The 12291-nt window shown below is 41.9% G+C and overlaps 1 protein-coding gene across 1 annotated transcript in view; it reads right to left on the bottom strand.

Annotated features, from left to right (window-relative positions):
* Oseg4 (intraflagellar transport protein Oseg4) overlaps positions 1–12283 on the bottom strand; it is a 58478-nt gene extending 46195 nt beyond the window's left edge. Inside the window, exons 1-10 of the mRNA XM_084602297.1 lie at positions 12146–12283; positions 11411–11522; positions 8659–8733; positions 8165–8257; positions 7982–8083; positions 7770–7849; positions 7263–7343; positions 3801–3957; positions 1833–1975; positions 651–776 (exon numbers count right to left, since the gene is read on the bottom strand). Coding sequence (XP_084458423.1) covers positions 651–776; positions 1833–1975; positions 3801–3957; positions 7263–7343; positions 7770–7849; positions 7982–8083; positions 8165–8257; positions 8659–8733; positions 11411–11522; positions 12146–12169 — 993 coding nt within the window. The 5' untranslated portion in view covers positions 12170–12283. The remainder of the gene's footprint in view (positions 1–650; positions 777–1832; positions 1976–3800; positions 3958–7262; positions 7344–7769; positions 7850–7981; positions 8084–8164; positions 8258–8658; positions 8734–11410; positions 11523–12145) is intronic.
* Between the last annotated feature and the right edge of the window lie 8 nt (positions 12284–12291).

The following is a 12291-nucleotide window of genomic DNA, read 5'->3' as shown; positions in this document are numbered from 1 at the left end:
GGCGCCAACAGATGCACTGGTGCCTTTTGGGGCCTCTAAACTGGCACAGACAGTTATGTGCTAGCAATTTGTGCAGCCCAACCAGGCAAGTATCACTGTCAAGCTTACTATAAGAAAAGTTACCGCAACGTGCAAGCTCCGCACACAGTTTCACCCGCAAATGAGTGAGCGATAGACGCAGCAAAATTTTTTCAGGTCATCAGGGTAAAGATACACAACACTGCGCAGTAGAACCTCAACAATACAACTCTCATGAGGTGGCAACAGATATCCACATCATCCAAGATTTGTATTGACATGGGACGAAATCCATAAGCAGAAGCACAGGAAATGTATTCACGGATGTCTGCCTTGGACCAATATTTGTGTGACATCGAAATTTTATTGTACACTCTAGGAGCTAATCATGTTCCATATTCTCGTCCGCTCAAGAGAAAGTAAAGTAGCATGCAACTTTGCCCTAGATGAATTTAAAATTATTCTTCAATTTTTTAATAATTATGCCAACGCAATGCAAACACTGCTAAATTTACGGCACCATTCCCTCAGCTAGGATGCACAGCAAAATGCTGCTGGAGAGCAGAAAAAAAAAAGAAGCAATTCTGTGCAGCAGCCAGCTCTCTGAAGGAAACAAATGTGCAGTGTCTCACCTTGTAGTCGGGACGGATGTTGGCAAAGAATATAAATGAGTCTACTGCCAGGGCAATGCGCAGTCCCATCCCTTCCCAGGCACAGGCAGTTATCTCCTTGCCAGGCACCCTCAACGTATGCAGGTACTGTTAAAGAGCGAGGAGGAATGCGTCACATCTCTAGACGGAACATCTGGGCGCATGCAATGGCATGGGCAAGCGACCTACAAGGTACTGCCCCGATCTAGGCTTCAGTAAAATGAACTCTAAGTGGAGCTCACAAGATATTTATGAAACATGAAACCAGTAAAAAGGTGCACTCCTGAGCAAATACTGGAAATATGCCTCTAGACAAATAAGCAGCTTTTCGACAGGAAGCTTTGTTGTTTGCTCTTGGTGAACCTTTTGTTAGCACCATATCTCATAAACTGATTTCCTCCTCAATGTGCTCTAATAAACAATCATTTTTTTTTTTCCAAATAATGTGGCAGCGTACAACTGTAGTCTAATGAGTGAGTGCAAGATAAGAGAGGCACAAATCAAAGAATTAGCGATTAAGCAAGAAGCAAATCTGCGAACGAGGATTCGTAATGGGAGCTGTAGACGGGGACCCCATCAACACTGCCACATTATGGTATTCTTAAAGGTGCACTAAAGTATGTTCTAGGCTAGTCTTTTATCTCAAAAACTCTATTTGTACACTTTTAGCACTCTTATGAGCTTCAAATTATTGCCCTGTGTGGCCAATTTTCTTAATAAAATCAATTTAAACATCCCAGCTTCTTTTTTTCTTTTTTTTTAAACTCGCTGCAGAAAGCAGAAGTCAGCCATCGTGCAGAATATTTTTCGTTCAATCGCATGACAGCTTGAAAGAAGGCAAGTTTTAAATGATTAAATACACGTGGAATCAAGAGTTCAAGTCAAGAATTAAAGATTGAAACCAAAGAGAAAGAATAGAGGGACACTGAAACAGGCAGTGCCTTATATGGCAATGGTTGAAGGCTCATTCAACAAGGTCAATTTCAAAGGTTCTTCAGACTAATCCACAAGTCACCAATGAGTGTAGGCAGCTGCAGAACCAAACAGTGCATCTTAATGAGGCTCCTGATTCAGCAAGACAATTTACAGGTCATATGAACGCTACCAAGTAGATGTTTACTTGTAAATATGTTAGCCAAGTATGAAAACACAATTTCCTTTCACCTGGCCGTAGGGGCTGAAGAACTTGACCATGTTTCGCTTTTCACTCTCTGGACCATAGCTTTTTCCCGTCACAGCCAACATGGTCCCATCATGGTTCCACTGAAGACATGTGGAGACCATGTCTGTGTCCAACACAAGTGGAGCTGAAATGACAGTACAAAAATTGTGGAACCAAGCAAACAGAAAATGAACAATTGGACCATATCGTCAGGTCCTATTCCAATCTTTGTGGTTTGCCCAAACTGTGTAACCACGTACAGAGACGCTATTAAATAAATTTAGTAAAGAAAGAACCAAGTGCTTACACTCATCTCTAAGCACAGCAACAAATACATTCCGAACAGTGTCCTTAAGTGCGTCATGAGATTTGTTATTTTTTTCTTGATAGCATGTTTTACCCTGTGTTCATTAAAGAGTGTCTCATTGCAGAGTAACCATATACTTCACGCCCCTCGCCTGCTTTCATTTCACTTCACCAAGAAAAACGGTTGAAAAGCCTTCACCAACCACCAGTCTACCTTTGGCAGTCCATTACACTTCTTTTGCAAAAACACAAGCATGCATCATTACAAGACAAGTGCAAATTATTAATATCCAAATTTTTAAATATGATTTGAACATGGGAAAAAAAATGCCTTCCAATATTGAATATTATCGAGCATCGATTAGCGAAAAAAAATAGAAAATTAAAAACTAGCAAACATTGTTCATCTTGTTTATCTTGGAATTCACACGTATTTGCAAATAAAATTAAACTAGAATTGCACAGAAGTGCGTACTCTACTGAAAAATCCAGTATAAGTACTATACAAAATTCTGTAAACTGGTTTTCTATACAGCAAGGAACTGCATAGAAGTGGGTGCAGCTATCATATACAGTAAACAGTAAAGTAATTCAAAACTTTTCAGTGCAATTCGGTAATTTTCGAATATTTGATTCCTATTTCAAATTTTGAATATTCATACAGCCAAATTCACTACCAATAATGACCAAAGTAAAAGCTAAGTTATTTTGCGCCACAGGCAGTTACACCTCTCTCATAGTCTGTAGGCCATTAATAAAATAATTTGCAGAGAACAGTGATAAAATTAAGAATACAATTAAACGAATGAGTGATAATTTTCTAGCAGCCTCACCTCTTATGTATCTGCAGTAATGAAGCGAAGCTATATTGATGCTTCCAGTACAGAGCTCTATTAAAAGCAATTTATGGGCAGTCAAGTTGAGTGCAGGCCAAATCTGGCAAAACATAAACCAGACTACAGAGCTCACTATAAAACAAAATGAGTTTCCCTTCTAGCATACAATAATATATGTGTGATCAGCAAACTTTTGCTGATTGAAGTGAGTGCTGATGTTTTTACCGTACTGACAAAAACTGTACTGGCTACTAACATCCAAAAGGTTGTGCTTTCTAACTAATTAACAGGGCTCTCTAGACAAACTGCAGTTGATCTACATCCATGAATTAATAACTTCTAATTACAAAATGACTAGTACTTTCCCTGACAACAGGAAATTTTACACGTTATAAAGGTCCAAAATGTTTGATATAGGTATCACCAGCACCAGCTTCTCTAACAACCGATATGAGCACAGCGCTGCTTCTTTTTTAAACAGAAATCTCTGAGGATAGATTACACCGCCATCCTCTTGTAAATGGCAGTGACTGTATTCCTAGCCCTCACAGCGGAATCGTCAGCATCCCGAGTCTGAACCGAGCCAAAGAAAGAAAAAAAAAAAGCTGCATGTACAACTTCAAATTTCTCAGCAATAAAAAGGCTCTTTGCTGCCAAAGAAAGCGGTCAAAATCTGCCATCAACAAAAAAGGTAGTCACTCTCAGCATCCCTCAGGTCACCTCTTGCAGCTGTTGCTAGAACTAGATCACTTCAATTCCCTCCTCACTACCGATATGAAAACAAATCCAATTCAGTTCGAAGCCATGCACTGCTGTGTGAGCACGTACAGTCATCGCTTTCGTTGCACATGAGCTGCACTTTGCCGTTCTCGTAGCCAATGGCTAAGACGGGGCAGCCTGGCTCGGGCAGGCACCGGTTGTACCAATGCATGCCAATCAGCCGGGTCCCACTGGAACAGTGCAGCAGTGGCAGTGATATCTTAGACTGCACATAGGAGAGAGACGAGAGAGGCCACAGTCAGTCAAGTCAGCAGATATCGCCCCACTTTCCATCATACACCGTCAGCAAAGCCTGTGTTCTCTCTCTCATTTTTTTTTCTTTGCAAGAGCTCCAAACACACACTAAGAGAAAAAAAAAGATGGAAAAAGGAAGCAAAGAAAGAAGGCACGGGACGTGTTGTCCTTTTTCCCCAACAGGTTTGGAAGAAGTTAATTTATATTCCTGACCAGTTCGAAGCAAAACAACTCTCCACTTTGCATGTCTTAGCAGCAGGAAGCTATGGGGCAATACTATGCAACAGGCATGGCAGTAGTAAACATTTGAGGGTCATAAGGCTACAGTGTAGCACCACGAACAACTGTCGCCACAAAACAGTCATATGCAGGTGCCGAGTAAAGTGCTAGAGGTGTGCACGGGCCGAAATTTTGAGCCCGAGCCCGACGCTATAGACCCGAGCCCAGCCCGGCCCGGCTTTAAAAGGGACTGAGTCCGGCCCAACCCTTAGATTTAAGGCCTGGGCCCGGCCCGGCCCGTCATGCTATAATTGCAGTTGAAGCTATGAAAAAGAAAAATATAATTTCAGGATAACTTTTATCCAAGATCGTGGAACGTTTCAAATGACAAATTTGCCGAATATGTAGAGGCACAGCACGTAGGTAGAATTATTGTGCAAAAACAACAAGCTATGCATTGAACTGAGACATCTGCAGCGCTCCTGGATACTGAACCCGACGGTAGTGCTGAAGTTTCTTTTGGTGCTACAACTTGTGGCTGGAATTACTAACACATTCTTTGATACAGGAAAGCAAGTTTTCAGTAAGCTTCTCCAAAAGGGCATTAGCTCTGAACTTAAGCAAGGGGTTGGTTTCGTGGTCCATTACTCGGTGAGCTCGCCTGGCTCACTGTGAGCCTTTCTTGTGAACATTTTGCAACAAGAGAAATAAGGGGAAACTCTTGCACCGCAGATGCTTTTAGCTGTGTACCGCTTTAAACGATGTTATGTCGAGGTAGAAGTAAGCCATAGCAGCGAAGTTTGACAGGCAACAGCATGGCGCGAATCTTGAAATGGATACCTAAACATCAGCGTCAATGTTACCAAAGCAGAGATGCGAAACTCGAAACTGAATAGCCCACAAGCAGCCCCTCTCCTCGGTCACTGATGGCTACCAAATATCCATTCGCGGCGAGGAGGTGGGGAGGAAAGGCGGGTCGAAGCCGGGAAAGATCTCGGAAGCTCTCGCGTGGGGAAGACGCAGGAAAATGCTGTGCATTCTAGACACTTATCACACTATGCCCGTACTTGCTCTTTCGCAAAATTTTCATGTGTTCACGATCGTGGTATCTGGCCCAGCCCGCCCAAGACAAATAAACCTTGGCCCGGACCCTGCCCGAGAGCTTTCAAGCTGCCCAAACCTGGCCCGCAGGCCGGGCCGGGTACGAGCTTTCAGGCCGGCCCGAGCTTGTGCACAGCTCTACAAAGTGCTACAGAAGGAAGAGAGGAAAACAGGAAAGGATGGATGCATAAGGATGAGAATACGTGAAGCATGGGCTAAGGGGGTCACGGCCCACGCTGGAATTCCTGCATAAGCTGCTGTGAACAATTATCCCTACAAAAACGCTCCGATACTTTTGGATACTGTCACATGGTGGTGACAATGCAGTGGGCAACAAACAAACAGACAGGAGTAGCCCTGAAATCAACTCTTTATAGGGCTGACCAGCATCCGCAAAAGAACCAAGCAACTTCGTGGTGGTGACAGCAGAAAACGTGCTCACTGGTCGTCAAACTATGAGTGTCTGACGCACTCCTTGCAGCCCTCAATTTAAAGTCACCAAAGGAACATCTATAAAAAGCCTACAAAGGTGACTAGAACAACATGAAACAGTGTGGAAGCAGACACGAGTGGCTGCAATCATTTGAGATGCATCTCGAAATATCTTCTGTAACAAAGAAAATGATAAAGCCACGCCCAGCGGATTGAGCATGCACAAACAAAAAACAAAATGCTTGCGGCACTGCCTTGATCATTCTGCTCATTACAAGGTTACAATAGTTTGTGGCAATACACTTAGAAGCATCTTCAACACCACACCTTGTTTGTAAATTTAATTCAATTCAGTTTTCACATTACATAGGCAAGAGTAGTAGTTTATTTAAAATGCTAAGTATCACTTCCCTCATATTATTTAGCACTTTTTGTACTTGTTGTTTCCCGCCTAAAGATGCTCTTTTCGTAAAAGCATTGCAGATATATAAATTATTATTCAGAGCAAACAAAAAATACTAAAAAGTACACTGGGACGTCTATTTGATGCAATGTTACATGGCATTCCATATTAAACTACTATATATATGGGAGGCAAATGTTAATTAAAGAAAAAGCCCTATTACCAGCGAGTCTACATTAAAAACGCTCCAAGTTGCCTGTAATGCACATCGCAAAAATTTTTAACCTCGGGGCACCATGTATAAAAAGCCAGCAAAGGTTTCTCAAAATAATGTGATAGCCACAATTTTTTATCAGCAAAACTGTCAATACAGGCCTTCAAATGAAAGCTTTAACTTGCCAATTCCAGAAAAATTCGCTGTGTAAAGGGAAATTGAGAGCAAACTGAATTGGCCTGCATTGACAGATGGCTAGGTTCTAACCTGAAAGAGACACCTCAAACTGAAAAGGAGCTGAGATGCTACTAAGATGCTAAGATAAAAATTTAATGCAACTGTCACCAGGATACCTGAGAAAAACATACGTTGCCATACTTTTGCACAAGGATAACTACAAAGTGCAGAATAAATTACAGGCACATGAACTGACGCACCGCTGGCATCTGTTTCCGAAACTGAAGTTCCCTTAGTTAGAAACGCAGAGCATACTGCATCAGCATCAGCGAACAATGCTCACATACAATAAATAACACATATCCACATAGAAATAACTTCAGTGCTCCTTGTTATCACTTCTATGCAACATAGTACAATGCTGAATATAAATGTATTTAGCCTTATCAGTCTTCAACATGAGGAAGAGGGCAACCAAAAAAAAACAAAAAAACAAAAAAAATGAGGATTACAAACTTATAGGAAGTAGCTGAGCAACAAAATGTTTCAAACATATTCTCTCCCTTGAGTGCATCATCCACAACAGGAAAGCTGGCTGTACATCGCAATATACTAGCAAACCAGACTGCCCTTTTCCACCCTACATCTTGACAGTACAGTGTAGGAAATGCAAAAAAATGCCTGCACTGCATGTCAAGGCAAATGATAAGTGTGTGCAATGAGTACTTGCCACGGCGTTGCCCCCTTGTTCATAGATGTGAACTTCACCATTCTGCATTCCAAACAACAAGAACTTCCCATCCGGAGACCACTGGATGAAACAGGCAGTGAGCACAAACACATTTTACACATATGTCAAAGGATAAATGGAGAACTCGATTCTTAGCCACTAGAAAGAGAGTTGTGCTAGGAGCAATGCAGAGATGATGCAACTTGGAACAAGAACAACAAATGTGTTCTGCACATAAAAGGCATACCTCGCCTGTCTGACTTTCTACGCTTATATTTAAGAAAAAACACACAACCAGGACGAGGTCTGTGATCAGATGTGCCAATATTGCCCACGACATTCTCCTTTCTTGAGCAGCATGAGAAACAATGTATTTGCAATGAAAAAAAAAAGGAGAAGGGTGGAAAAAAAGGTGCAGAGGAACTACATATGATCAGATATTAATAACCAAAGAGCTCCTGTCCAAAGGTACAGCCGTAGCCTACTGAGAAAACAGGCTGAACTCACTTCCACTAAGTGAAGATGAAGGTTCTTCAGCTCTTTACCCCATATTCGGTTCCCATCTACAGAGCCAACAATTACAGCACCTGAAAAATAAACGAACATCACACCTTCGCAAAATGAGGACGGCTCCAGTTCACGTGATTTGCACGTAAAGTGCATTTAGTTCATCACTTGTGCACTTTCTTTTGATAAGTGAAAAAAGAAAAACAGATTACCGTCATCATAAACAATGCAGATTTTTTGACCATCAGCATTCCATGCCATGCCACGAACGAGTGACTTGTTCCTATTGTTGATCATTTCTTCATACCATGATCCTAAAAACAAAAAGCCATGAATAGTGATCGTTCACCTCAAGTGCAGAGAAGGTTTTCACTGAATCGTGTTCTGAACCAAACCTTTATACAGCATCCACACTATGATGAGTCCATTCTGATCACTTGAGGTCAGCTTTTGAAACTGTGAATTCCAAGCCACGACCTGCACAACCCCTGAAATATGGTAAAGAGGTGTCACTTGCCACTAATAATAAAGAAGGCAGTAGGGAAAATGAATAATAATAAGTTGGTCAGTACTCCTTAAGCCATCACTACGCTTTTGAACAGTGTTGCCACTTTCTCCAAGTTCTAGTTTTCTACATATACTGACATATCTTTCTCATGCCGCAAAAAGAGAAGCAAATAATTAACGGGCATCTACAACTCAATTCTTCTGTCCACATCTGTTCCATTTCTTCTGTCTGAAGCATACTTCAAAAGATCCACAGGAATATTTGGGTATGTAAGTGAAGCAACTTGGAAATTTAAGGTATAAAGTGGTAACTACAAAAAAAAAAAAAAAAAAAAAAAAAAAAAAGAGGAATAAGGCTTGTCTGCATATCTTTAGTCCTTACCACTGTGTCCCTCCAGGGTCTGGTTCATAGACAGGTTGCTTGGAGCAGCTAGACCCCTGACTTTGCCATCTTTCTCTGAAAATTGGGTGAAGTACCAAATGAATCATTAAAAAAGTTACGTACTATAGTTACATATAAAAAAAAAGAAACAATCAAATGCAAAGTCCTGCACACACTGTTCAAACTGCAAAGCATTGCTTATGAAAGCCTAATCTGCAGTCAAAGACACTTTCTGGAATGACATGAGCATCATAACGCATGGACAGTCGAGAGCAAAGTCTCTGATCACCCTTTCCTCCAAGTCGTGAACTGTGCCCAGTAGGTTTACTCGATATGGCTGAACTAGCTGCACTAGTTCATAGAGTGCAGCACCTTCATAATCGCTTTTCCAGTGCAGTGCGTGAACCCTGCACCTTGTTATTTCTTTTGCAAAGATGCAGGCCTAGTTCAGCGTGAGTTCATCGAATCTCTGAACTGGCCAGCTGCCAAGTGCAGCGAGCGCAGCAAACGTGCGGCGCCAGCGGCATTAGTGTCGCGCTGCACCTGAACTAGCTGAACTAGCGCTGCATGCTCTCGGCACCCCCTTGGGTCCCGCCAGAACTAGTGCAGGAAGTGCAGCCAAATTGAGTAGACCTAGTGTGTGTAGGGCACCACCTGGCAATGCATTCTTGGTGTCCAGGCCAGTTGGGTCAGGAACTTTTGACACGGAGTGTACATCGATTTAGTATTCAGTAAAAGTGGTGTGAGCAACAGGAGCGATTCCTTTCATGCCATCTGGGAAACAATCATGAGGTTTCACGTTCAGGCCTACTTCCACACACCCCTGCTCAAAAGCCTGACCTCCAGAGAATGAACCACTGACTTCAAACAAATCACCCCCAAAGCAAAGACGGTGATTCCTGATTTTGCTTGTAAAGGAAAAGCCTGTCCTAAGATCCCAAATTCCTCCCTTCAAGGCGGGGTGACAGGGGAAGGCCAGAAAAAATGCTCCTTTTTAACACTACGATTTTGTGATCTTTAGTACAGAACCACCTATTGGACATGGTGATTGTAGTGACTTCCACAATGCTGACTATTAAATTTTGAATGACAAGGGCTTTGAGATAATCATACACTGGCTGACACAAACTGTGATGGGGCGCGAAACTGATGCATGGAAAAAGCTTGTCAATGCAAAAGCTAAGTTCCATGCCAATGGACCTGTTTTGTGTTGGGTCCATGTAACAGCACCTACTGCAAAACCAATAATTTGCACATGAAAAAAAAAAAAAAAAATAAAATCTGTGGGAAATTGGCACCAGGGAACAGCAACAGCAGAGAAGAGGAATGGGGCAAATTCTTCCTGTCTCTCTGGACAGAAACAAACCCACTTCCCGCTTACCCAGTTTGCCAAATGGCTGCGTTAAAACTGTTACAACACTGGGAAAATTTTTTTTTTTAAATTCTGAAAAAAAAAAAGTGAATATACCATGTTTCATATGCCACAGCACCACACAGACAATTATTTCGTTTGCATCAACTTAAAGAAGCCTACTTTTTGCTCTTTCAATAAGTCGAAACTACTTTTACTGTTTAATCTTGCTCTATCTTAACTCGCTTGTAAAGGGCCCATGAAAAGCTGTTTACAAAAACCAAAAAATGTGCCCGTGCAATAGGTATCCTATCGATCGTCACCACCGCAGAAAAACTTTTAAGCTGCATTTATTAGCAATGGAGATATGGACGATCGAAAATAATGCTCCTCCTCCCTAATTCAATTCAGCTTGCACCAATGCGGAAGAAAAAAATAAGTAAACAAGTCACGATGGAGCCCCATCCCTCCCTTCCACGTAACTTGGGCAAGTCCAATGAGCAGGCACGCCAAGCAAGCCCATGTAACGTCACATGGGAGGTTTGCGCGCAGTGTATGCGGGGGTGTGTCGCCCCATTAAAAATTATTTGCAAATTATACACTACATGCAAACTTTCAAATTCGACTTGAATAGTCATAAGGACAACTTCTATGAATTTCTTGCATTAGAATATTACTGCAAGTAGCATTTCAGGGGCACTTTAATATTCTTTCAAAAAAGAAATCACACAACTTAAGGCGCCACTATGCTTGTAGCAGCACTATCATCGGCAGTGCTGCTACAGGCCAGAAGAGTTGTTAGTATTTGTGATAGATATCTCCAGTTTTTTTTTTTTTTTCAGTTCATTTATTTTACTTAAAACAATCTGAGCACTCAGAACTATAGTTTTCACACAATGTGTGTCTTTGTTAACGTCGACCTCAAAACTGACATTGCATACCACCTAGACAACACTGGCTAAGTGGCACTCATCGTATCTATATAACTGAATAGAGTTCATACTGTGTCCCTGAAGTCAGGGTTTGCAGATGCCTTAAACGATGAGGAAACGGGATTATCGTACGGAAAAATTAAGCTCTACATCGTTTTGCTATGTTTCTCAGTGCCACAACAGCAGGTTCGTTAATTGGGGAAGGAGTTTTCAATTGATGCAAGAAAAAAATTGCCCCAAAAAAGACTGCCCCTTTAGGCGCTGGTGTGAGAGCAGCAGATGAAATGACTAACGTTTGGTGAAATAAGTTTCACTATGATGACCACTTGCAAAGATAACATTCACACTCAGTCAAAGAATAAGAGTTCTTACAGAAAAGCAATGTCTGTGTAGCCTGCAAAGTGGAAGTGAATATTATAAAGCAAATAAAAATATGAATTCAAGGTGGAAAACAATAGATGTCTGTTACCTGTTTCCAACTTTAAAACTTTCAGCAGGCCATTGTCACCACCACAAGCAATGTAACCGCGTTCTCTGTTCCATGCCAAGCACTGAATTCTTGTGTTGTTGGGGATGGCAATCTGCAACACAAATAACAATTAAAGCGACGTAAACGACAGCCAGCTCTCGAATTACGCAGGCGAACTGTTCCGCGCATGCGCCTCACTTTCATGAATTAAAGGCGCGCTTATGGATAATATGAAATACCAAAGTTTATGTTTTTTGTTCGCTGTGAGTGATTGCATTTAGGACACTGACACATATGGGATCTGCAAGAAAAGTGTACGACTATGACAGCTCAGGCATAAATGCATGAAGACAATGCTTTCTTGAATGTAACTGAGATTGTTCATTGCTAATTTTTCGCTTTTGTTTCTTTTAAGCCTCACGAACTTTACTTGCCATTGATGCTCAGCTGGTACGCTACTCTCACGGAGTTAAAACAACTTAATTCGTGATGCATACAGATGAAATAACAAATGTTTTCTTTTTTGGGGGGCTCTCTCAACAAGCGGCGCGACAAAACTGAACACACGGACAATAGCGGTCAGCGCGCAAAACACAGAACGTCCTTGCACCGCAGCAGTTCCCAAAACGGTGCCTCGGCTTCAATGTATTGTACGCTCGCGCTAACTGCTGTGAACAAGTGTCATTCACCTGAACGCGAAGGACCGTGGGAAAAAAGTTGCAAGCGCGGTCTCACCTTCTTGCTCAAGTAAATGAACATGATGACCGCCTTGTGCAGCGCTGAGAGTATCGTTTTCAATCAGATCGAGTGAAAGCAGTCATGAAACCTGCCGATCACCGATCAAAACAGCACATCACAACAGCAACAATCACGAACAGCTG

This window comes from Amblyomma maculatum, chromosome 4 (genome assembly GCF_055883805.1).
Source record: "Amblyomma maculatum isolate TAMU_Amacu chromosome 4, ASM5588380v1, whole genome shotgun sequence".
NCBI lineage: Eukaryota > Metazoa > Arthropoda > Arachnida > Ixodida > Ixodidae > Amblyomma > Amblyomma maculatum.
Note: the sequence above shows the minus strand (reverse complement) of the source record. Positions and strands in the feature narration are given on the sequence as shown.